At 41.7% G+C, this 25,861-nt stretch overlaps 1 protein-coding gene across 5 annotated transcripts in view; it reads right to left on the bottom strand.

Annotated features, from left to right (window-relative positions):
• The window catches only part of ZMYND11 (zinc finger MYND-type containing 11), a 191,648-nt gene that overhangs the window by 66,057 nt on the left and 99,730 nt on the right, over positions 1-25,861 (bottom strand). For 3 of the 5 annotated variants that reach the window (XM_082259454.1, XM_082259453.1, XM_082259457.1), the window contains 3 exons: positions 13,582-13,635; positions 10,872-11,033; positions 2,285-2,362 (listed from right to left, as the gene is read on the bottom strand). In XM_082259454.1, coding sequence (XP_082115580.1) covers positions 2,285-2,362; positions 10,872-11,033; positions 13,582-13,635 — 294 coding nt within the window. The remainder of the gene's footprint in view (positions 1-2,284; positions 2,363-10,871; positions 11,034-13,581; positions 13,636-25,861) is intronic. The other 2 variants (XM_082259455.1, XM_082259456.1) reach the window with 1 other exon arrangement.

The following is a 25,861-nucleotide window of genomic DNA, read 5'->3' on the forward strand; positions in this document are numbered from 1 at the left end:
ATCAGGTTCTTGGTCACCTCCCTGACTATGGCCCTTATCCCCCGTTTACTCAGTTTGGCCGGGCGGCCCGCTCTAGGAAGGAATCCTGGTGGTTCCAAACTTCTTCCATTTACAGATGATGGAGGCCACAGTGCTCACTGGGACTTTCAATGCCGCAGACATTTTTTCTGTACCTTTCCCCAGGTCTGTGCCTTGATACAATCCTGTCTCGGAGGTCTACAGACTTCATGGATTGGTTTGTGCTCTGACATTCACTGTTAACTTTGGGACCTTATATAGACAGGTGTGTGTCTTTCCAAATCATGTCCAATTAACTGAATTTACCACAGGTGTATTCCAATCAAGTTGTAGAAACATCTCAAGTATGATCAGTGGAAACAGGATTTCCCTGAGCTCAATTTTGAGTGTCATGGCAAAGGCTGTGAATACTTATGTACGTGTGATTTTATTCATTTTCTATTTTTAATAAATTTGCCAAGATTTCAAACTAACTTCTTTCACTTTGTCATTATGGGGTATTGTTTGTAAAATTTTGGAGGAAAATAATTAATTTAATCCATTTTGAAATAAGGCTATAAACGTAACAAAATGTGGAAAAAGTGAAGCGCAGTGAATACTTTCCAGATGCACTGTATGTAATAAAAAACATCAGGCAATGCCACTGACTATGGAATTATTACACGTGGCAATGTGTAATCCAGCATTTGCAATGTTCTTCAAGGATATTTATGTGAAGACCCTTTAACTGATGTGGTCTCTGAAGCCTACACAAAAAAAAAAAGAAAAAAAAAAAAAACCCTCCTGTGGTTTGTTTACATCTTGCTATACTGATAGGAAGCTTCTTACTGGAAGGCACTTTTGGGGAGCAGGCCTGCTACCACAGCCACTTTCCCATTTCTCATGAACATTCTCTAGTAGAGCAGTTCCCACTGCAGGATGTATATAGAAGGCTGCAGGGAAGTGTGGAAAACATATCAATCCAAGTAAACTACAAGCTGCAAGGACAAGGAGAGTTAAAGGATCTGTACAGCAAATGCAGATATATGTGTGCAAGTTTCAGAAATGTATCAGAGCTAAAGATTTTTAAAAGGGAAGGTGGGAGTGTGTGGATTAATCGTTTGCAACATAAAATAATACCATTCCTCATGAGCCAACATTCAGATTTCTAAAGGTCCAAGAATACACTACTGCCAATTTATTTTTAGCTGAAAAAGCCAATAACAAATATTTCTTCTTAAAAAAGGTACACACAAATGTTCATTGTAATATTCACATTTTTGCATGTGGCCACTCCTCAAACGAAATCGTTATTGCTGGAATCCCCATCATCTGAATGGCTCTGAATTTTGTCTAAAAAAATATGCAGACTAGAGTGCTTATACACCTCCCTCTCCATGAGATTTCTATGGTCTCATGCTTAGAAGTGAGAATGAGAGAAAGAAAGAAACACAGGGGTTGATTTACTAAAACTGGAGAGTGCAAAATCTGGTGAAGGTCTGCAGAGAAACCGATCAGCGTCCAGATTGCTTTTGTCAAAGCTTATTTGAACAAGCTGAAGTTAAAAGCTGATTGGCTACTATGCACTGCTAAACCAGATTTTGCACTCACCAGTTTTGGAATGAACCTCACAGAGAATGTACAGAAGATAATTTGGTTGCATCCAGAGGCAATTATGAGCAAAAGGTTGTTTTACAAAACTTAATTTAAAATAAACCAAATTAATCTTAGGAATTTTTTTTCAGGGCTGTGGGGTTATGAATTGCAGTAAGACTATATTGGAAAACCTTGTGCCATTCCTACAACCCTCCTTCTCCCCAATAGGTCAGCATCAGAGGTGCTTAAACACAAATTTAAAAATGAGAATGTTCATATTAGGGACTTAGCGGCTAACTGAGATGTCCAAGGGTTGCACACACACACTACCCTCTAATGCGTAGGGCAGCAGTCAATGTACAATGTAACCCAAGTCCTTCTACCTTATTTAGTTTACCTTCAAAATAGAGGATTACCACTGTAATTAATCGTAAAATAACCCACAACAACTCCCATTGGCTGCAGAGAGATAACTGATAAATTACAGCTGATGGATTGCCCCACTCCAAAAGCAAAACAATTGCCCATTAAAGCTATAGTTTTCACCTTGGCACTTAGTCCCTTGCGAAAATCAATATAAAAGTATTACAGTAATAACATATAAACATAAGTGGGAAGTGGAGTCAGTTAAATGTGTTTAGTAGAAGCACAATACTGAGGGTTTCACTGAACTAAAGAAGCAAAAACTTACCCTTTCCTTCATACGAGACACAATGAATCGCAGGTATTTACCCATCTCCTGTTTGTTTAGGTTCTTTTTCTTAATGCTCTGAAACAACAATTTTGTCATCAATATTAATATAATTTCTCTTCTGTGTTATCACTACATTACTGTAACAGCAGAAAATGTTTCCTAAAAGGACATTATGCTATGCATACACTATCTTTGTGTACCTGCAGTACCATACATTTGCTATAAAATATGGTCTATGACTACAATCCTGCATTCAAGACTGTATGATTAAGATAAAATAATTTTAAGAATTGTATGTAAACAGGAAATGTGATGCAATTTCAATGCATTCTCTATTTGAAACAAAATAAGTTTCACAGAGCTGGACCCCTCCTCCATGCCGTACTGTACAGGTCTTTTGCATAACAATAATGGAGCTACCATTGCTGACTTGTATTTAAAGTATTGAGTAAGATCTGGAGCTTTAATTTGGATCCTGGCTTCACTGACCACTGAATTACTGAGCTGGTGCAAGAGTTCAAGACTGATGTTCAGAGGTCACCGGATATGTAAAGTATGCATTACAGGGACCTCTTCTTACCAACAGTTTTAGGTGTAAGTGAACAGCAGTTCACCTACATGCGGTGTTCATTTTCCTCTATAGTTACCCAGAAGTCCATAAAGCCCAACTAAAGTTTTATAGAAAAATCACAATAATAAATTTCAGGATGCAGTAAAATGGCAGCTTTTTAATGCTCTAAAGAAGAACTCTTAAAGAAGAAACATTAGGAAAAAAGTATTTAATATCTGTTGGCACATAAGGTGTTAACTGCAATGAGGTAATTGACACATCTCAGAGCTCTCTCTCTCTTTTTTTATTATAATAAATGATTTCACTAAGCTAGCGCTAAACTTCCAGCGCTCCAACATCCCAACTTCTTCAGGTATCTGACAGAATTTATAGATTTGCTTGCAGTTGAACCGTCTGCCCTACCTCCTGTCCCCTTGCCCAATCACATAATGCTTGGCGTTCTGTGAACCCATTCACGAAATCCAAAGCCGGGGTGAGGAGAGGCGGGCAGAGCAGCTGCTGTGTAGCAAAGCCATATCTCTCCTTTCAAAGCACTGGAGTATAGCAAAAGCTCTACTATTCAGCACTCAGTGAACCAGTAAATTGTCAGCAAAAAGAGTGATCCAGGAGGTGGCAAACACCTTCTTTCACCAAATTCCTTGTATGCCAGCAGATTCTAAATGTTTATTTTTTTTTCTGGATTTTTCATTACTTGCAGCAGAATGCTGAAAATGCACTGCCGTGAATAATGACAGTCCCTGCCACTGGCCTGCAGTTCAGTTCATCAGTTCAAAATGTATCTGTTTTTCATCCGTTTTTTTATTACATCTACTACCAATGCAAAAACGGATGAAAAACAGACCATTTGTCCGTTTACATCCGTTTTTTATCCGATCCGTTTTTTTGACGGATGAAAAATAGGCCATTCATCCGTTCCAAAAAACAGACATTGATGGAAGCGGATGAAAATGGATGTTAACTGATGATCATCCATTGTCACCTGTTTTTACTTAGAGATGCATTGATGTCCGTTTTTCATCCGTCAACGGGTGGATGAAAAACGGACCGTATGTGTGAAAGGGGCCTTAGAGGCAGTTGCTCTCAGCTGCAGTAGTTAAAAAAAAAAACCGTTGAATCAGTTTCACAGATCTGTAATCAGCTAAGCTCATGCTACCTGCTAATTACAGAGCTATAGGTCTGACTCATGAGGGAACATGATGGACTGCTGCAGGGAGTTCACTGCTCTCACAATGGGAGCAGCAGTCCTTAGTTGCAACCCACTGGCAGTATACTATAAGAGACATTGTGGTGTCTGTACACAGATATGACAGCCAAGACATTGGAAATCAGTCAAATAGGCTTTTAACTAGTTGCTCAATAGTACAAAGTTTCAGCATTGGGAAGAAGGAAGCTCACCTCTTGCTGCCATCCATTTATTGCCAATGAGGCCCACTACAATATTTAGCAGCCAGTTTTGGAGGTTTGGAAGGCAGAACAAACAGGCTAGTACTCAGCACTTTTTCCCAATGTCTATATTTGCACACTTCGGAACCTTTAGTTTGGGGCTGCTGGGAAAGCTGTAGAGGAAAAACTAAATCTGACAGACTGCTACTCACAGTGGCAGATTACACTTTTTGAGGTAAGCACAGGTTTTCTTAAGGCCCCTTTCACACATACGGTCCCCGTTCAGTTCATCAGTTCAGTCACGTCAAAATGTATTTTCATCCGTTTTTTCACATTTGTCCGTTTACATCAGTTTTTCGTCCGATCTGTTTTTTTGATAGGTGAAAAATAGGGCATTCACCCGTTCCAAAAAACGGACATTGACGGAAGCGGATGATCATCCGTTGTCATCCGTTTTTACATAGAGATGCATTGATGTCCATTTTTCATCCGTCAGCGGATGGATGAAAAACGGACAAACGGTCCGTATGTGTGAAAGGGGCCTTAATATATTTCTCTCAGAAGAACATGGAGACTGCTACTGCTGACTGCCTGTCATACTAAAGATCTTTGTTTCGATAGGCCAGAAAAAAATATGCAGATGAGGGTTTTTATCTGATTTTCCTGATCTAGATGCCAGTAATTTACAGGGCAGTAAAGACAGTAGATCATAACAGCCAGTTAACTAGTACTTTTCAGTGGAGGTAATCAATGGCAATTTTCTTATTTCTCTTAGGAAAAGTCCAGGAGATAAAGTATCATCCTGTGTAGTGCTGTAAAGATGCAGGGACTGTTGATCTCTTTGTGTATTTAACCAGTTTGTTATGTTTGGTATTCAGTTCATTTAAGGTACTGGCCGCAGATCCTTACATGAACCCTTCTAGAAATGTTCAGCCAGAGCCTCATGTAAGGAATAAACTGCACTCTGCACAAGAACTCAACTTTCCTGGTAGTAAATATTTTCCCATGTACTTTAATAAACACTGATCACAAAAGAGATAATGTGAACTATAAGGAAAGCAAACAAAATACAGTGAACACTACCCAGAAAAAAAGACTTAACCACCTTTAGAGTCATGCTCATTGAATACAAATCATCTGATAAAAATAGGATTTTTGTCTCACCTGTAAATTCCTTTTCATTGAAATACATTACAGTCAGTATTCAGGAATATAGGGTTATGTTGCTGCCTCCAAGAGATTGGACACAAAACAAAGCTGTAGGGACAGCATAGCATAAACCCTCCTACTCCCAGCACACCCCAGCCTACAGAGACACCTGAAGAACCTTATGACCGAAGCAGGCATCAGCAAAGGCCTGAATGTCCACATGCTAAAACTTAAATGCATGAACAGAAGGTGGAAGCACATCTGAGAAACCAAAGCCTAAGAAATGCCAACTGATCTAGCTGAATTGGCTTTTACAGAGAGAGGAGGAATTGTGCCCTTGAGGTCATAAGACTGAGTGAGATATTTTTTAATTCACCTTGTGAGAGGAATGAGAGGCAGACTTGTCCCATAAGAGGGACCCTGAGGTCTGACGAAGAAAGATTCAGACTGTTGAACGGGGGCCATGACTGACTGATAAGGCTCAAACTGTGCATTCAACATCCAAATAATGGAGGGATCTCATTCAGAGGTTTTGAATCTGGACAGAGACATGAAAGAAAAATGTCCTGGTTTAGGTAGAAAGAAGAAAAAAGGTAAGAAAACTGTGTGTAGCACAAGAAAAGCTTTTTAATGCGTTAAAGCTACCTCTGAGACAGATTTTACCAAAGTTGATGACAACGAGAAAGGCAACCTAGGGAGTAGGAGTGGCCACAGGAATATCCCTAATATGATCAAAGAGGGTATTTCTTGAAAACTAACAGAACCAGGTTGAGTTATTAAGGAGTTACAGATGAATGCACAGGAGGGCTGATATGCGTACCTCCCTGTACGAAGGCCTTGACCAAGGAGTGAGGAGCAAAACGTTCCTGGAAGAGAATTGCCAAGGTGAGCGTGAAGAAGGGTATTAAACTGGTCCTTGAGACAGAAGATGTGGATGATCCGGGAGAGCCCATGGAGAGTTTTCCGGAGGTCTGAATATTATGTCCTCCTGGGCTAGTTAAGTGCCATGAGAATTACCTCAATGTCTTTCACCTTGAACCTGTGGAGAAGATCCCCTTCTATTTGAGCTGCAAAGAGTCTGGTTGCTCCCTGATGGTTGATGGGAGCCACTGCCATGGCATTGTCTGAACGCTGGTCGAACTGTAAAACGATAAAAGAAAGATCCTCACAAGCATGTGCTTTAAACAGCATATCAAATCATAAGCAGTTATACATCCATGGTAATACATTCTAGATGCATCGTCCCACAGTAAGACTGACTGACACATTTCGAGGTGTCGCCTCTTCTTCAGAGCCAACTAGAAGAGGTGACACCTCGAAACACAACACTGTGGGAGGATATATCTAGAACGTGTAACCATGGATGTATACCTGCTTATGATTTGATATGCTGTTTTCACGCACATGCTTGTATCTTTCTATTATCTAATAAAATAACTCATTGATGATAATGCACTAGGCCCGTGTGCACTCTGTTTGTTTCTCAATTTCTGCGGACTGGGGGTCCAGGGCTTGCTGTGGAACTGGGAATCCGATTTCGCCTCTGAGGTACCAAAGAAACTCCTCCTGGGCTCAGACACTGGTTTCCCCAAGGGAGGACTTGCCCCTTTTTTCTGGAGCAAAGGGTATTCTTTGCCTTGTGATTTCTTTGCTAAAGTATCTAGAAATACACAAAAGAAGTGCTCCTCAAGGGCATATGCCGAAAACACTTATTGCATTTAAAACAGACTAAACTATATCTGAGCACCAAAAACTCTTAAAAAAACTCTTCATTTTTAATATTCGAAACAAACTTATCCATTTCTCCATGCCTTAATATGTTGAGAAATCACTTTGAAAAACACCCACCCAGCTTTTCTAGCCACAGTCATCTTGGGTAAGGGCAGATGATTCAAGCACCTTTGCTTCCTGGAATCCATTGCCCTTAGCACAGGCATGCAGGCAGGATGGTGCGCTTAGCTGAGAAAGCCCCCTCCTCCCCCTTATTTAGAAGAAAGACCAAAAAGCCTCTTGCAATGTATGACAAATTTTGCCTAGGCCAGAAACCAACTAAAGAGATATTTGTTTACTAAAGCTAGCAGTGTAAGGATTAAAATAGTGAATGTTGATTGAGAGAGTTTAGTTCCGCTTTAAGATGGGCAGACCAAAACGTCAGCCAAAGGTTCTACTACATGTGAACAAACAGGAGGACCATTCTGGATATATGGCAAAAAAAATGTCATAGTAGTAATGGCAGGTTGAGGGCTCAGCCTGCAGGGGCAAGTAAGGCTTTTAGAAGTGTTTTTTAAACCACCTTTCCACAGATCCTTAAAGGAGATCAATGGTCACAGCATAGACTTTCATTGTATATCAGCAACATTGTAATAGCAGTACAATAATAGTTATTTTGGACAATCCAATATAGGCTTACTTGACAAATGTCCTTCCATGTTGTGAAAACCGCATGTCTTCTGCCCATTTCTTTCAATAACTTCCAGGATTTCCTGCCCTGCTTGCTTTGCAGCTCTCCTTTACTGCTTACCTTCAATTCCCAAGGACTGCTTCTGCCATTGTACATTGTTGACTGCAAGCAGTGATTCCTCTACTGACTTTGCCTCCTGAAACCCATTTTCTTATCACTTCTGTAATTCAGAAGGCAGGCTCTGTGAATTATGTGACACAGTAGTGCCTTCTCACAGGGAATATTGAATTTTGTGACACATATTCAAGGAATAAATGTGTGGAATTCTTCACAAAATAGGTTTCCAAAGTTAAAGACTGATCAGATTATTTGGAATAAGCTACAAATAAAGCTTTAAAGAGTGGGAAATCCTCTACAGGGACAGTTATCTTGTTAAGGCAGGAAACGGGGTGGACCCATCCTGTATGGGATATTGCTGGGCAAAACGCTTAGGAGGAAGAAAGATAGAGGTTAGGATTGAGCCATTCACTGCACAAAACAGGCTGTAAAAGAATGTACAGAAAAGGTTTTTGTAGGCCAGGGATTCTTAGGAGAACCCAGGCTAGTGATCCTTGGCACTTTTGACATAGGCTATTCTGAGTCAAGGCATGTGCACACAGCATCAATAAGAACTGAAATAGTATCCTTAAACTTCGGAGAAGGCCAAAACATGAGACTCTCCCTTAATTAGATTGTAAGGGACAGATGGGGTAGTTACCATCCTCATCTGAAGATGTAAAACCAGCTGCAACCCGTGGCAATTCAGAGAGAGATTCTGGAAGTAGGGCTGGGGGCATGTTTATGACCCCTGTGGTCAGAGTCAGCCGACATGTGATTTTGGCTATAAATTCTGACATGGTAGCAGAAAATTGATCCCCCGGATAAACCGAAAGAAGGTGCCAATCCTGTGCTCACAGGAGTGCTGTGATGCAGGTAGGAGACAGTGATCTACAATATCAGTGTCAGCCTCTTCGCTTAGGAGTGATATTGCTAGTTGATTGTAAACCAGTCAGGCCTAATGGTTCACATGTAATGTGTGGAGTGGTGGAAGGCATCTGATGACCTGATCCTGCATGTATGTAAAGAGCACTAGCATGCTCAGTAAAAACAACTTCAGAGGCCACTCAGACATCGTACAGTACCAAATAAAAGAAATTGTCACAGCCCTGTGATTGCCACCACCAGATAGGGTGGCCATAAAGGATCTGAATATCGGCTGGTTCAGCAGGAATTGGCCGAGATTTGAACTATGTATGGGCAGGCTGAATGCACAAAGTTGATTGATCAACTTTGGTGCCACCAGCCTGCCGGATTTACTTGCAATCATCACTAGCAGCTGCAATAGCCGCTAGAAATAATCACTGTCTTCACCTGGTGGGGACGGCTTCCCCTCCGGGAGAGTACAATGTCTTGGAAGCACTGTCTGTTTTGATTAGGAAATTGTGCATATTTTCTTTCCTGCAACTCCATGGTTGCAGGAAAGAAATTTGCACCGTCTAAAGCTTGCCTAAATCTACAAAGAAAGCCACAGCCAGCACTATCTAGCAAACCCCTTAGGTTTATTCAAAAGGCGACCTCTGAATAATCAGGTCCCCCCTAATGACGCAAAGCACTGACTTAACACAGCTGTCTTCTTCTTCTGCAGTGTCCAACTTGGCAAAGGGGAGGGGAGGAAGGCACAAGTCCCCTTCTTGACCTTCGCCCTCCTGGTGGCAATACCATCTTAAGGAGTCTTCAGAGACAGGGTTCCAGCCATACAGGTGGACCACAGTCCTGGACCTGTAAAGCGCTCTGCTCCTGCCCCATCGTTTTGCACCATGTAGGTAGGCAAGTTCCTTGAGCAGGGTCCAGGGAATCTTCTTCAATGGGTACAGCTTCCAAGATTATGTAGAGGGTTAGCTGATCCAGAAAGCTGCAAACAGGAGCCCCAGGGGCTTTGGAGTTACTTGCACTTGCTAAATGAAAAAAATCACCTAGATTAAAAGAAAAAAAAAAAAGTGGCAGCTTCTCTCAGTGAACACATTCTCTCTCCTAGGACACTAGCAAAAAATGAAGCTTGCTGGGAGTGAGAGGAGTAATACTATGCTGTCCTTACAGCTTTGTGTTACCAGTGTGCAATCTCCCGAAGGCAGCAGCAAAACCTTTTGTTCCTGAATAGTATCCTGTGTTCGGTAAAGTACAATTAAGAAATTACACTGAATCACTGGGTGAGGTCTACTAAAATGGAGAGTGCAAAATGTGGTGCAGCTGTGCATGGTAGCCAATCAGCTTTTAACTTCAGCTTGTTCAATTAAGCTTCAACAATAAAACCTGGAAGCTGATTGGTTTCTATTCAGAGCTGCACAATATTTTACACTCTCCAGTTTTAGTAAATCAACCCCACTGCAACAACTGTCATTAACTTACAATTAGGCTACCGTGTTAAACATTGATCAGAAATTATAGTGAATTCATTGACAATGCCATAATATTCTATTCATTTCAAATAAGTGTTCTACTCATCAAGCTATATTCTGAAGTGTTTCAGCCAGCTATAGACAAAGATGCCCCACTCTGTCAGCTGACCTTTCTGAGTTCAGAGTTGTCAGAATCCAGGCTGAATGCCAGGTAAGCAATTGATCAAGCAACAGAAATGTGCTTGATCAGCTGGAGTGGAAGACATTAGGAATTTAACAGACCCGTGGGGATTGATTTACTAAAACTGGTGAGTGCAAAATCTGGTGCAGCTCTGCATGGAAACCAATCAGCTTCCATGTGCAGGGAACCTTCCCGGCCTGCGGAATACAATGATTACTGCTAATGGCTATAGTTGCTGGCAGTAATTGCATGTAAAAAAAAAAAAAAAATCTGACAGGCTGGTTGTACCCAAGCCCATGGATGGATGGATGGATGGATCGACTTGTGTACAATCAGCCTGCCCATACATGGATCAATTTTTATTAAGTTGGAGCTAGTTATTGAATCTATGAGATAATAAACATTTATTCATATAAAATTAGGCAACCAATGCATGTGCACTGAAAACAGTTAAATGGTCTTACCTTGCAGACCGGGCACTGCCAGTGATTACTACTATCCCTGAGTTTCATATCGTCAGGTAAACACTTAGGATGGTACACACGAAAACATTGGTCACATATCATCACCTCTCCGGGTAAATGACATTCAAAACAGTACCAGTCATGAGTTTCTGTCTCCCAGTCCTAGGAGAAACACAATGTTATTTGGATACAGGGCTGATTCAGTAAGTCTGCTTAATGAGTTAAGCAGCAAATATACAATTTACAGTAGACATTAGCAATACCAGATATGTGGCATTCATAATTAGAATTTTGCCCTCTCAGGGGGGAAAGAGCCTGCAATGTGTTGCTTTTGTAATTCTGGACAATGGCACTGAATGCCCAAACTACAGGTCTGTTTTATTTCCATGTCTTGTATGAGCACATGGGCAAAGCAAATATCACATTTATTTTGATTAGGGGGGTAAAGGAAACCAGTTTATTAAAACAGAAACCATTAAAAATTGAAGTTTGCAAAAAGCAGAAGAAAAATTCATATTAGGGGACTGCCCTTTTTTTGCATATACTAAGAGCCAAACCTACCCTTTCAGCCAGTGCTAGGCACCATCCAGCCTGCTGCCCCCAAAAACGTCACCTGTATTAGACCTCTAATTTTACCTGTACATTTTATCATATGCTGCTCACACTGGAGCCTGCTGACTGGTCAATTAAAACCAGGAGCTGCATTGTGAAGTAGCAACAGGCAAGTCATGTATCAGGATTGCGACACAGCACATATGATAAAGATAAGTTTAGGCACAGGAGGGTGTCAGGCATGCAGTGGGATATTCGTTTTGGGCAAAAAAAAAAAAAAAAACTGGTTTGTTTTAGGAAATGAAAAACAGGGGAATGAGGGTCTCTAAAGTGGACCTATGCTCAAAAAGTGAAGATTTACAGGAATATATAAAAAGGGTAATTGTGGCTAATTAGTATGCTAACCAATCTAAAATTTGCCCTGAATGCCTCCCGATAGGCTGTAGTGCACGTGACATTCCTTAGGCACTCATGAAGCCTCATAGCTACATTTCTGAGTGAGATAATCCAAGTCAGATGCTACCCATTTCTGCCTCTTGTGACTGCTATCAATGAATATGGAGTGCCTACCTGGGCACTGGCAGCGTTGCTCTTTGCTGATCATTGCTTCTCTGAATCAGATCCCTCCCATTCCTTTCTCTGATGACTGCTATCAGAGATAACGAGTGTCTGCCTGAGCACTAAAGCACATTGCAGTGCAATGCCCTCTCTGTACCTACTTCAGGCATTCTGTGGATATGTTTATAACATCTTCTCGACTGCTCCTAGATCATTTTTCTTATCAGGCATTACCCATCAGATCACCAGTCATCAGGGGGGCAGTTATGACAGGAGAAAGCAAAGTCACCTCCACACAGACACAATGTGGAACAAGGCATGGCAAGTTTGTAATGGGGAAAGGATCAGACAGCCTAGTCTACTGGTGACTAGTCCTTTTCCTGACATTTTTAGGCATGGCTTACACTTCCCAGCATTTTGAGGCCTTATGCACACTGGATATTTTTACTACTGCTCCTAAGGGCGTTTGGCCTTTTTTTCCCCTGCCGCTACACACCCCTGCATGTCCATGCAAACATAGGCATTTAGAGACAGGGGTGTTTTAAAGCAAACAAAAACAGCCACTGTGTCCAGGAGCAGCAGCGTTTTGGCAGAAACAAAACACTTGACGTGCCTCAAAGCGTTAAGCATTCGAGCATTAATTCATTTTGATGGCTAGAGTAAATTATTATTCTGGCTAATGAAAAGAAATAACGCCCAAGCACATGATGTGCCTAAACAAGTTACACGAGTTTACAAGTATCAAGCGTTTTTTCTGACAAAACTCTGCTGCCAGGTGGAGTTGAATGAACAAAAAAAGAAAGCGATCTAATTTCCCCATCCACACATTCAGTGTAGATGGGGGAATCACTCCCGCTGTGCTATTATATTCTGACAGTGGGTAAACTTTCCCAGTATCACAACACACTGATCAGTATTGCACAGCTAGTGAAATCCAATACTTTGAAAAAAAACAGGGACATTTGCTGCCTACTAGTTTTTCAAAAGTTCTTACAGGCACCTGTTAGGGTAGCAAGGGTAGAAGAGGTGTCTAAGCACTGTCGCATGTGTATTGGCTCTGCTGATTCTAATTGGGGATAAGCTAAAGGTACATTTGTTTTACTGATTTGTCACATTGACCTGTGCCAATGAATCTCTGTTACATAGCCACACTTTGGATTTTAGGTAGGTCTGCTTTAATAACACCCCCCCCCCCCCTTTTTCTCAAGCACCACCACCAATTAAAATATTACTTTGGGTGGCTAGACAGGGAAAAACCTTTTCCCATAACACGCTATGATGGCACATAAAAAAAAAAAACAGAAAAACAAAATACACATGCAACTCATTACAGGCTCTACCTCTTCTGAAAGGCTACAGAATGCTGTAGTCTACAGTCTAGATGTTCCTAGAACCCTATTGTTATATTAGTGAGGGAATTAAATTGGAGCTAATTTTATGTTTTTTTCCCACTAATTACCCCAAAGAGATCTTGTTTCCCACAATTTAGTAGTCTACTTATTTATGGACATTGTAGCCCCAATACTCCAACTAAGGAAATGACAAAGAAATTGTTGGTTTACATACTTGCAAAGCTTGATATCAAAGCACTTTAACAAACCTCAGGTGAATTCACTGATTTTCCCTCTCTTCCGTGAATTTGGTGATGTTTCATCTGCAATAATTTACAAGAGTTTTGTGCTAAACAGAACTGCCATATTCTAGAGGGATTGCAAAATAATTAGAGGCAAAAAAATTATAACAGTGGTTAAAAGAAACTCTGTCAAATCAGAGGGCTTCCTCACTGACAATTAGCTGTTCACAAACTCCAAGGTCTGCTGCTTTTCAACAATAAACAGATTTCAGGAGGGCACTGAATACAGGTTTTATGATAGAGTAATGTCTTCACTGAGCAGAGCCTTGCATTAGGAGTCTGCTAGGGCACTAGCGTCTACAGGTATATTTAAACAATAAATGGGAAAGGAAATTAGCAGTAAATTTGCACACTATCTGTAGTTAATTAGGATTTATGCCTAAACCTGCAATGACACTTTGTATAAGAGTTTCACAGTACAAGATTTAAATAAATAACCAGGAACTGGACAGGAAATAGATAGTGGAAGTTGTTAGGGTACACAATCATAACATTGATCACAGACATCAGACAACTGTCAAACATTCCAAGCGAGTCTAACCCTTAAATTATTTTTTAAACCGGTCAGAATGTTTATACTGCTCTGAAAAACATTGTCTATTTATGCAAATAAGCAAGGATCTATAATTAGGGAGATTCTCAACTTATTTCCATAAATCAACAAAAACTTGAGTTCGTTTATTGGCGCTAACACAAGATGAATACAATTTTGTTCAAAAATATATACATTTATTAACTAAAAATCAGTGCAGAATAATGTCAAAATATAACTGGTAATAAACACAAAATGTGGAACAAAATTACAATAATATGTACCACACAGATAATGTGAAAAATACAATCAAAGGATATTATTACAGAATACCAATGTAACCAAAACCCGTAACTTCTGGAATATAATTAATAGCTTCTCATCAGCTCACAAAATATGGAAACAAATTTGTACAGATTTGACACGTGACCTCACTCAGCCAACAGATGTTCACAACTCGAAATTATAAAAATGCATGGACAAAAATTGTTGCACCATGCACCAAACTGGCTATAAGCCTAGAATGTATTTGGGATGAAGATAAACTTCCACCAAGTTTATTTATTTTGAGTATACATCACAACGGCACCATTTATTAGAAACTGAAATCAGCCTCAAGGGGATTTATACATGTGTATAATCTCCCAAGATCAGAAAATAGACCGGTCATACTGCAGTTAGAATTATCTAAATTTAAATCTTGATGCTATTAAGATCTAATGGTTCATTCAGATGTACATGGCTAGCAAATTGCCTATAGAAAAATAGAAATTTATACTTTACCAAAAATGTAAACGCCTGTTGTCTGAGAAGTCACTTTGGTGTCTCCGTTACCTTGAGTAGCCTGCCATCAGCTTCATATGTCTACCATCAGTGTGTAAGAACCTCCCTCAGAGTACTCTTACTTCCTTCCTCTCCTTGATCTCCTCTCTTCTCTATCCCCTCTTAACTTTCATGAAACTTTTATCCTCAGGAAATGTGGGCGTGGATTTTGTTTTCCACGAGATAACACGTCAGATGGGGCTTCATTTTACTATGTACCTCTACCTCGCCTTTAATTTAATTCAACTATTTTCTCAAAGATAACCTTCTGACCTAAGCCTTGGGAAAAAAAAAATCTCTTAGAATGTTTTCTCCCATGCCAGCTACTGTCAGATTACCGGCTCCCTTAAGATATATATATCGCTTGAATAAAGTCTGAAACCACAGCAATTAACATTCCTTCTCCAAATACCTTGAAAGTGAAGTAATTTGGTTCAAGACAAAAATGAGTTCTTTATGCATAATAAAAAAATAAAAAATGGCATACAGATGTAGCACCCTCCTAGATAGGTGCTAGGTGAGGAGAGTGGGTTTGGCTCTGCCTGCTTATCAGGAGAACAGCAGGCAAAACATAGATGCACTCTTCCTATCAGGGGAGCATGATTCATAGTTAGGTCTGTTCCATGTGCTCAGTGTGTGATTCAATTGGGCTGAGGGAGTGTCCCCACTGTGTCCAATGGGGAGGCATGTGGGTAAGTGGAGGAAACCCAGCCAATGACACACAGGCTTTAATACTATCCCATAGGTTTAGCACAGAGAGTGATGCATTGTGGGATGGGGTATAAAAGCAAGGGGCACATGAGGCCGGGGGTCTTTGGGCTGGAAGCCAGTTCCCAGAAGAAAGGTGACGGCTGTCTCCTCTTCTGTAGCAGTGGATGGTGGTCACAGGCAGTCAGCCTGGTAAACCAGGGTGTGGCTGAATCCGGAGGTCCAAGAGAAACTGACTGGAGAAGTAGGGGGTATCAGGGACTCTGGAAAAACAGTGTCCGCGAGTACAGAGGAACTTGCCCTGGGTCTGCCCAGGAAGGGGACCACTCCAGAGTGGCAGAGTCAGTGAATGGGTGTCAGCAGAGAGAGAGAGAGAGAGAAAGGGGGTGTCAAGTTAGAAGATAATTACAAGCGGGAACATTTATTCTATCTTCACTCCAGTGGCAGAGTGAAGTAGCGGCCTTGCCGCATCCTCAAGTCAGATGTCCTCAATACTGTGAATAGTTACTAGTTGGAGTATCCCACTCATCCATTCTCCTATCCCAGTTCCAAATAAAACTACAAAACAACATCCCCTGGACTGATAATTGACTGAGCCAAGTACTTAAAGTGATATGTTTCTGCAAGCAGTTGCTACAGGTAACCCAGGGGAATTCACAAAGTGTAATATCCTGCAGTCCTCTAGGGGGCAGTGCTACACATATTACCCAATTATATGTACTTAAAGCTTATACCTACTATATCAATAATAATACATATATATTTCAAGGATTACCTCCCCCCAATATATAATGAATATCAGTTGAATATTAGAAAAGTATATGTACAGCGCCTTGCGAAAGTATTCGGCCCCCTTGAACTTTGCGACCTTTTGCCACATTTCAGGCTTCAAACAAAGATATAAAACTGTAATCTTTTGTGAAGAATCAACAAGTGGGACACAATCATGAAGTGGAAAGAAATTTATTGGATATTTCAAACTTTTTTAACAAATAAAATACTGAAAAATTGGGCATGCAAAGTTATTCAGCCCCCTTAAGTTAATACTTTGCCTTAAACCTTTTGCTGTGATTACAGCTGTAAGTCGCTTGGGGTATGTCTCTATCACTTTTGCACATAAAGAAACTGACATTTTTGCCCATTCCTCCTTGCAAAACAGCTTGAGCTCAGTTAGGTTGGATGGAGAGCGTTTGTGAACAGCAGTTTTCAGTTCTTTCCCCAAATTCTCGATTGGATTCAGGTCTGGACTTTGACTTGGCCATTCTAACACCTGGATATGTTTATTTGTGAGCCATTCCATTGTAGATTTTGCTTTAGGTTTTGGATCATTGTCTTGTTGGAAGACAAATCTCCGTCACAGTCTCAGGTCTTTTGCAGACTCCATCAGTTTTTCTTCCAGAATGGTCCTGTATTTGGCTCCATCCATCTTCCCATCAATTTTAACCATCTTCCCTGTCCCTGCTGAAGAAAAGCAGGCCCAAACCATGATGCTGCCACCACCATGTTTGACAGTGGGGATGGTGTGTTCAGGGTGATGAGCTGTGTTGCTTTTACGCCAAACATAACGTTTTGCATTGTTGCCAAAAAGTTTGATTTTGGTTTCATCTGATCAGAGCACCTTCTTCCACATGTTTGGTGTGTCTCCCAGGTGGCTTGTGGCAAACTTTAAACAACACTTTTTATGGATATCTTTAAGAAATGGCTTTCTTCTTGCCACTCTTCCATAAAGGCCAGATTTGTGCAGTATATGACTGATTGTTGTCCTATGGACAGAGTCTCCCACCTCAGCTGTAGATCGCTGCAGTTCATCCAGAGTGATCATGGGCCTCTTGGCTGCATCTCTGATCAGTCTTCTCCTTGTATGAGCTGAAAGTTTAGAGGGACGGCCAGGTCTTCGTAGATTTGCAAGTGGTCTGATACTCCTTCCATTTCAATATTATCGCTTGCACAGTGCTCCTTGGGATGTTTAAAGCTTGGGGAATCTTTTTGTATCCAAATCCGGCTTTAAACTTCTCCACAACAGTATCTCGGATCTGCCTGGTGTTCCTTGTTCTTCATGATGCTCTCTGCGACTATCACAGTGCAGGTGCATTTATACGGAGACTTGATTCACACAGGTGGATTCTATTTATCATCATTAGTCATTTAGGTCAACATTGGATCATTCAGAGATCCTCACTGAACTTCTGGAGAGAGTTTGCTGCACTGAAAATAAAGGGGCTGAATAATTTTGCACGCCCAATTTTTCAGTTTTTTATTTGTTAACAAAGTTTGAAATATCCAATAAATTTCGTTCCACTTCATGATTGTGTCCCACTTGTTGATTATTCACAAAAAATTACAGTTTTATATCTTTATGTTTGAAGCCTGAAATGTGGCAAAAGGTTGCAAAGTTCAAGGGGGCCGAATACTTTCGCAAGGCACTGTATATAAAACATTCCTTGACCTTTAATTAAGTAGGTCTATAGATGCTTCACATAATATAATGATACAATACCATTATTGCTAATACAATCACTACAATAAATAATAATGTTTCATTTGGCAATTTTTAAATGAGCCCCCCCCCCTTTTTTTTTTAAGTAAAAAAAAAAAAAAATGAAATATTCTTATCTCTTGTCCATTGTTGAAACTGATACAAGGAGGACATTGTTATTATATTATACAGGATTTATATAGCACCAACAGTTTGCGCAGCGCTTTACAATATGAGGGAAGACAATACAATTCAATACAGGAGGAATTGGACGGCCCTGCTCTTTAGAGCTTGCTTACAATCTAGAAGGGACATCAATCTCATTACCCAGGCTAGCACCATGGCTACTCCTTATCTTGGCGTGTTGTCTGGGCCCCTTTAATTAATGGCCTGAGAAGGTATTTGCTAAGACACTAACATTTTCTGTAAGAATCTTCACCCAGGAATAATGAACTTGCATTCACCTTATGAGAAAGATGGCTGCCAGGATGCACATATAACAATGTGTAAAATAATATGTATGAGCCTCATAGGATTCCTTTTAGCCCCAATAGTTCTGACAAACCGATAAAGGGAAGATTGTACTAAAAGGCCTCAACTTATCAATCCAAATCTCTCTATACTTCAATTTCTGATGTATAAACCGTATAAATAAGGGTCCTTTCACACCGAAAGTAGTGGGGTGCAGTTGGATGCATTTTGAACTGCACCCCAACTGCATGGAACTCAATTCAAGTACAGTATATACAAAAAAAAAAAAAAAAAAAAGGAAAATGCTCTTTCACACTCTAGCCCAGTGTTATTCCACCTTTTTCCAGTCTCAAGGTACCCCAGAGAAAAGGCTCACTAACATGCTGAGCTGCATTTTACCACCCCCATCTTCTCCCACTTTAGCTGTAGACAGGTGAATGGAGCTGTGCTGCACCCATTGTTTGCTGGCTGTGTTATACATTATTTTTTTTTTATCAAATTAACCTTTATATTTCTTCTGCGGCGGGATCCCATCTTAATTGTGGGCATGTGAAGCCAACATGTACCTTCTTCCTGGAATAGGTGCTGCTGGTTTACCAGAGTCACCAGTGCGCATGGGCAGAAGACATTCTCGATGGTCGAATTTTTTTTTTTAATACAGAGCGGACAGATGACTATGAGGAGGCGGAGCTGAGGTGGGACAGGTGGTGCGGCTGTGTCAGTAATTCAGGGCTTCTAGCCATTAAAAGCATCTCCTTCTGATCAAATATATATATTTAATTTTTGTTTTTTATCCCAATATTTAATATTTTATATTTATCTTTAGTATTTAATTATATTTAGTATTTCTTATTATTTATTTTTTTATTATTATTTAGTATACTTAGTATTTAATATTAATATATATTTGATCAGAAGGAGACGCTTTTAATGGCTAGAAGCCCTGCATTACTGACACGGCCGCACCTCCGTCCCACCTCCTCTCAGTCAGTTCTCCACTCTTAAAACTTTCCTCCACCTCCGTCCTGCCTCCTCTCAGCTCTCCCATCCGCCCTGCCCCCTGTAAGGACCCGATGACGCAGTGGCAACTCTGTCCCGCTTCAGCCCTGCCTCCTCTCAGTCAGCTGTCCGCTCTGTATTAAAATTTTCCTCCACCTCTGTCCTGCCTCCTCTCAGCTCTCCCATCCGCCCCGCCCCCTGTAAGGACCCGATGACGCAGTGGCAACTCCGTCCTGCCTAAGCCTTGCCTCCTCTCAGTCAGCTGTGCGCTCTGTATTAAAATTTTCCTCCCCACAGACTCCTGGGAATGACGATGCACATCTCCCAGGAGCCTGTGCGCCGCAGGAAGTGACTTAGCTTGCCGTGGCGCAGAAGGAAGAAAATTGCTTACCCCCTAGCAACAACAAAAGCCGATCAAGGGAAAAAAAAATTTGGCAATGCTGTTTTTAATTGAGGAATGCCAGCGATTTCTAAAAAGTTTAAAACATGGGTGGAATTCCGCTTTAAAACTGTTGGTGAAAAGGCAACATATCGCCTCTCTACCACCTGTCAAATACTTCTGAAAAGCGTTCTGAGCATGGATTTCTTTTCAGAGGAGCAGCAGTCCTTGTCCCTATTGTGAACAAGCCCTAAAAAACAAAGCTGTCCCGCTATCTTGGAAAAGCAGTTCTGATCTACAGGATTAGGGGCCAGGAATAAAATTAATGTACAAACATACATGCACACACATATAAACCTGCTTTTGCAATATGTAATTTCCCACAACTGAAGTCGCATTGTGCTGTCAAATGCGTGGGGGTAATTCTAACGTTTTACTAAACCCGTTCCTGCATTCACAATATCTGGTCTCCTACAGTACACAACATGCAATTATTTTAGTAAATATAAACTGATAAATACATTTTCTCATTAACTGTACAGTATCTCACAAAAGTGAGTACACCCTCATATTTTTGTAAATATTTTATTATATCTTTTCATGTGACAACACTGAAGAAATGACACTTTGCTAGAATGTAAAGTAGTGAGTGTACAGCTTGTATAACAGTGTAAATTTGCTGTCCCCTAAAAATACCTCAACACACAGCCATTAATGTCTAAACTGCTGGCAACAAAAGTGAGTACACCCGTAGGTGAAAATGTCCAAATTGGGCCCAAAGTGTCAATATTTTGTGTGGCCACCATTATTTCCAGCACTGCCTTAACCCTCTTGGGCATGGAGTTCACCAGAGCTTCAAAGGTTGCCACTGGAGTCCTCTTCCACTCCTCCATGACGACATCACAGAGCTGGTGGATGTTAGAGACCTTGAGCTCCTCCACCTTCCGATTAAAGATGTCCCACAGATGCTCAATAGGGTTTAGGTCTGGAGACATGCATGGCCAGTCCATCACCTTTACCCTCCGCTTCTTTAGCAAGGCAGTGGTTGTCTTGGAGGTGTGTTTGGGGTCATTATGTTAGAATACTGCTTGACACCATCTGAACAAAATAAGTTTATCTTGGTTTCATCAGACCACAGGACATGGTTCCAGTAATCCATGTCCTTAGTCTGCTTGTCTTTAGCAAACTGTTTGCGGGCTTTCTTGCGCATCATCTTTAGAAGAGGCTTTCTTCTGAGGACGACAGCCATGCAGACCAATTTAATGCAGTGAGCGGCATAAAATCTGAGCACTCACAGGCTGACCTCCCCACCCCTTCAAACTCTGCAGCAAGGCTGGCAGCACTCATACAGCCATTTCCCAAAGAAAACCTCTGGATAGGACGCTGAGCACATGCACTCAAACTCTTTGGTTGACCATGACAAGGCCTATTCTGATTGGGACCTGTCCTGTTAAACTGCTGTATCATCTTGGCCACCATGCTGCAGCTCAGTTTCAGGGTCTTGGCAATCTTCTTATAGCCGAGGCCATCTTTATGTAGAGCAACAATTCTTTTTTTCAGATTCTCAGAGAGTTCTTTGCCATGAGGTGCCATGTTGAACTTGTATGAGGGAGTGAGAGCGATAACACCAAATTTAACGCACCTGCTCCCCATTCACACCTGAGACCTTGTAACACTAACGAGCAGTGTTGCCAACCGCCCGTAGATTTACGGACAGCCCGTAAAAACAGGGCACTTTTCTCCTGCCCGTAAATGCCCGTAGCAGGAGAAAAGTGGCAGTAAATCTACGGCGGCGGCAAGGTCAGAACTGCGCATGTGCGGCACGCAGTTCCGGAGATCCCCGAGACGAGCCAAGTGTTCTCTCGCAGAGACGCAGACTCGCACTGCGACTGAAGTGCCACGGCCCGCCTGCGCCCGCCCCTGCCTCCGCCCCCCCCACCGTCTTTTAAGTTTTCCCGCCTGGCAGGTCAGTGTCTTACTGGAAGTCTCGGACTCGCGGCGGAAGTGACGTCTAACGCAGACTCGCACTGTGACTGGAGTGCCACGGCCCGCCTGCGCCCGCCCCTGCCTCCGCCCCCGCCCTCTTTTAAATTTTCCCGCCGGGCCGGTCAGTGTCTTATACTCTTATTGGAAGTACTGTCTCGGACTCGTACTCGCGGCGGAAGTGACGCCACCAGGCGCCAGACAGTGAGTGTCTGGCTTCTGTTCTGTTAAAAGGGCATGCTGGAGTCTGGAATGTCTGTCACTGTGGACTGGAGTACTAGAAGTCGAGGTCTCGAGGATTCTGGACGGATGGTGGTCGGTGGAGTGGACAGAGCAGAGCAGCAGACTGTGACAGCAGAGGGGCAGCCGCAGAGCACACAGAACAGAGGACTGGTGAGTGGAGCTCCGAGCCTCTGATACTCAGCAGAGCAGACTGGAGTAGTAGAGAGATGAGTCAGGGGGCAGAGGACATCAGTGTCCTGCTCTTGCGCCTCCTTCACCTCTCCACAGGCAGTGTCACAGCTTCACTCTGCAGTAATGTCACTGATATGGCTATGGAGAGGTGAAAGGGACTTAGGAGGAGGACACTGATGTGGAGAGCTAATATGAAGGGGGACAGAGGAAGAAACTGCTGTGAGGAGGGCACTTCCATGTCCACGCAGGCTCGCCTCTGACCATCTCCTGTATTATGTCCGCAGTCTCTGACCACCCCCTGTACCATGTCCGCAGTCTCTGACCACCCCCTATACCATGTCCGCAGTCTCTGACCACCCCCTGTACCATGTCCGCAGTCTCTGACCACCCCCTGTACCATGTCCGCAGTCTCTGACCACCTCCTGTACCATGTCCGCAGTCTCTGACCACCTCCTGTACCATGTCCGCAGTCTCTGACCACCTCCTGTACCATGTCCGCAGTCTGACCATTTTTTCTTTTATCATGTCTGCAGTCTCTGCAGGGGAGTCTGGAGAGGAGTCAAGAGTGAGAATGCCGCCGGGATGGGGGTCACGGGAGAAGTTAGATGTGTGGGGCCCCGGCCTGCGGAGTGGAGACCAGAGCCGTCTGACTGAGCCCTGCACAGTGCACCTGAGGGGAGGTCAGTGACAGCGCTGCCAGACCAGTCTGATGGGGGGGGGGTCACTGATGTAAGGGGGAGAGAATACAATAATGTAAGTGGGCACTGACTTTTGTTTAACTTAAACACATTGCTAATGGCACTATCTACATGTTTATAGTTTAATTATTCATATTTGCACGGTTTAGCACTAAAAACGGCTATTTTATGTACATTTTTGCAGTGCCAGTAAAAAATTGGTGCCGTCCGTAAATTTTGGACGTTCTGCCAGTAAATTTCCCTCCCGGGGGTTGGCAACGCTGCTAACGAGTCACATGGCACCGGTGAGGGAAAATGGCTAATTAGACCCAAATTGGACATTTTCACTTAGGGGTGTACTCACTTTTGTTGCCAGCGGTTTAGACATTAATGGCTGTGTGTTGAGTTATTTTGAGGGGACAGCAAATTTACACTGTTATACAAGCTGTACACTCACTAATTTACATTGTAGCAAAGTGTAATTTCTTCAGCGTTGTCACATGAAAAGATATAATAAAATTTTTACAAAAATGTGAGGGGTGTACTCACGTTTGTGAGATACTGTATATAGCAATTAGAGCAAGCTAGTGACTTGTATCAGTGAGTGCTGATAGTTTGTAGGAGTTTTCATTTCTATCACAATTGTCCTATCAGACTTCAAGACCCTTAATTCTCTGTCTGAACAGTGCCGATTGGCCCTGTGCTGATCACATGTACCATCCCAAGAAAAAAAATGAATAAATCATCCACCAACCAAGATGTTACATCCTACCCACTGTGTTCTTTTTAGTTACTGGGCATGGAGGAGGAGAGAGGGACTTGGCTGTCATTTAGGATCTGTATACACGCCCACATGTGTGATGTTAATACCATGTGACCTGAATAGCTCAGTTAAAACCAGGAAGTGTTCTCTAAGCAAGAGAGACGTAACTGAGCAGCTGAACTACACTTACTGTGCTTTTCTGGACTTGTCCAGAGTGAACGTGCAGGAGGGGGGGGGGGGGGGATCTTTACATACAGGATCACACTGACTTTTTTACACAATGCAGAAGATTAATCACTTAAGTTACACAGTGAGTATAACAAGCATGCTATTCTGCATCTATATATTTTACTGTTGTGGGTTTAGTAACACTTGCACATACAAAATTGTACACAAAATTGCATCAAAAAACACATGCAGGAGGGGGAGGCGAATGTGAAAGTTATGACTAGATGGTATATGGTCCCCTCCCATCTTTCGAGACTTTTTCTGAATTCCTCGACTTTGTGCTTTCAGGGCTGTTACTCTAATGCATGGGTGGCTCAACCTAAGTCCCGTGAGGCATTGCAAGGCTGTCAGTTACAAGCATGTCTCCTAAAGGCTAAGGCATGATGGGACTAGTAGTTTCACAACAGCTGGAGGGCCACAGGTTGAGCACCCATGTTCTAAGCCTAATGGTACAATGTATATCTGGTGGGAATGTTCTCAACAGCAAAGCTTCTGGAGCAGGGTTTTTGCCTTAGTTGGGAGGGTCTCAGGGACCCCAGTGCCTCAAACCCCATGGGTTGCTTTACTAAATGAACCGGTAGAGAAGCTACTCCATTCAACGTAAAGACTGATCTTTTTTTGTTATTGGCAACTAAGCATGAAACAGGTGGTCAATTCAAATCAATTCATGAGCAAGCTATGTTTAGGCACAAGGTGTCTTGGATCATGCTTAAAAGAGCACATAGCCAGCAAAAGGAATGATACTTCTAAACACTTTGAACAGGTTTGGAATGAATGGGCTAGTTATGTTCATATTAACCTTCATAGATATTAACCTAGATATACATCTCCAATGTATTAGGGTTTTTTTTTTTCTCCATGTGCCGTGTGATTTTTTCCTCCAGGCTCCCTCTACCTTTTTTTTTCTCTTCCCCCTGCTCTTTTTCTTACTTTACTTTCTTTTGGTATACATCATTTTTGGGATGTTTTCGATACACCTTTATAATGTATATCCCGTGAGTGCATAGAACACTGTCTGGTAAATATAGTATATTCTCAACTATGGATAACATGATACAAATGTTTTTCTCTCTGGGATGGACAACCTTTTTGTTAGTTATATGGCTATCCACTGATAATGTGATACCGGTACTTGGGTATTTCTCAGGTTTGTCTTTTTTTTTAATGGTATTATATCATGTTATATATTCATATTATGTTTTGCCAGTGCTCGGCCTCACTTCCCTATATATATTTTTTTGTACTCCATTCTTTAAAACTCATAATAATAAAGATTAAAAGAAAAACAAAATGCATGTAGATACGATTTTGATGCATTTCCTTTGAACTCTATGGACCATAAAATTGTAATGCATTGTACCAAATTAGATTAGATATGCATAATTACAGTATCTCACAAAAGTGAGTACACCCCTCACATTTTTTGTAAATAGGTTATCTTTTCATGTGACAACAATGAAGAAATAACACTTTGCTACAATGTAAAGTAGTGAGTGTACAGCTTGTATAACAGTGTAAATTTGCTGTCCCCTCAAAATACCTCAACACAGCCATTAATGTCTAAACCGTTGGTAATAAAAGTGAATACACTCCTAAGGGAAAATGACCAAATTGGGCCCAATTAGCCATTTTCTCTCCTCGGTGTCATGTGACTCCTTAGTGTTACAAGGTCTTAGGTGTGAATGTGGAGCAGGTGTGGTAAATTTTGAGTTATTGCTCTCACTCTCTCACACTGGTCACTGGAAGTTTAACATGGCACCCCATACCTAAACGTCAGCTTTAAGTTTGCTCATGG

Source organism: Pelophylax lessonae (assembly GCF_965119305.1).
Source record: "Pelophylax lessonae genome assembly, chromosome: 5".
NCBI classification, from domain to species: domain Eukaryota; kingdom Metazoa; phylum Chordata; class Amphibia; order Anura; family Ranidae; genus Pelophylax; species Pelophylax lessonae.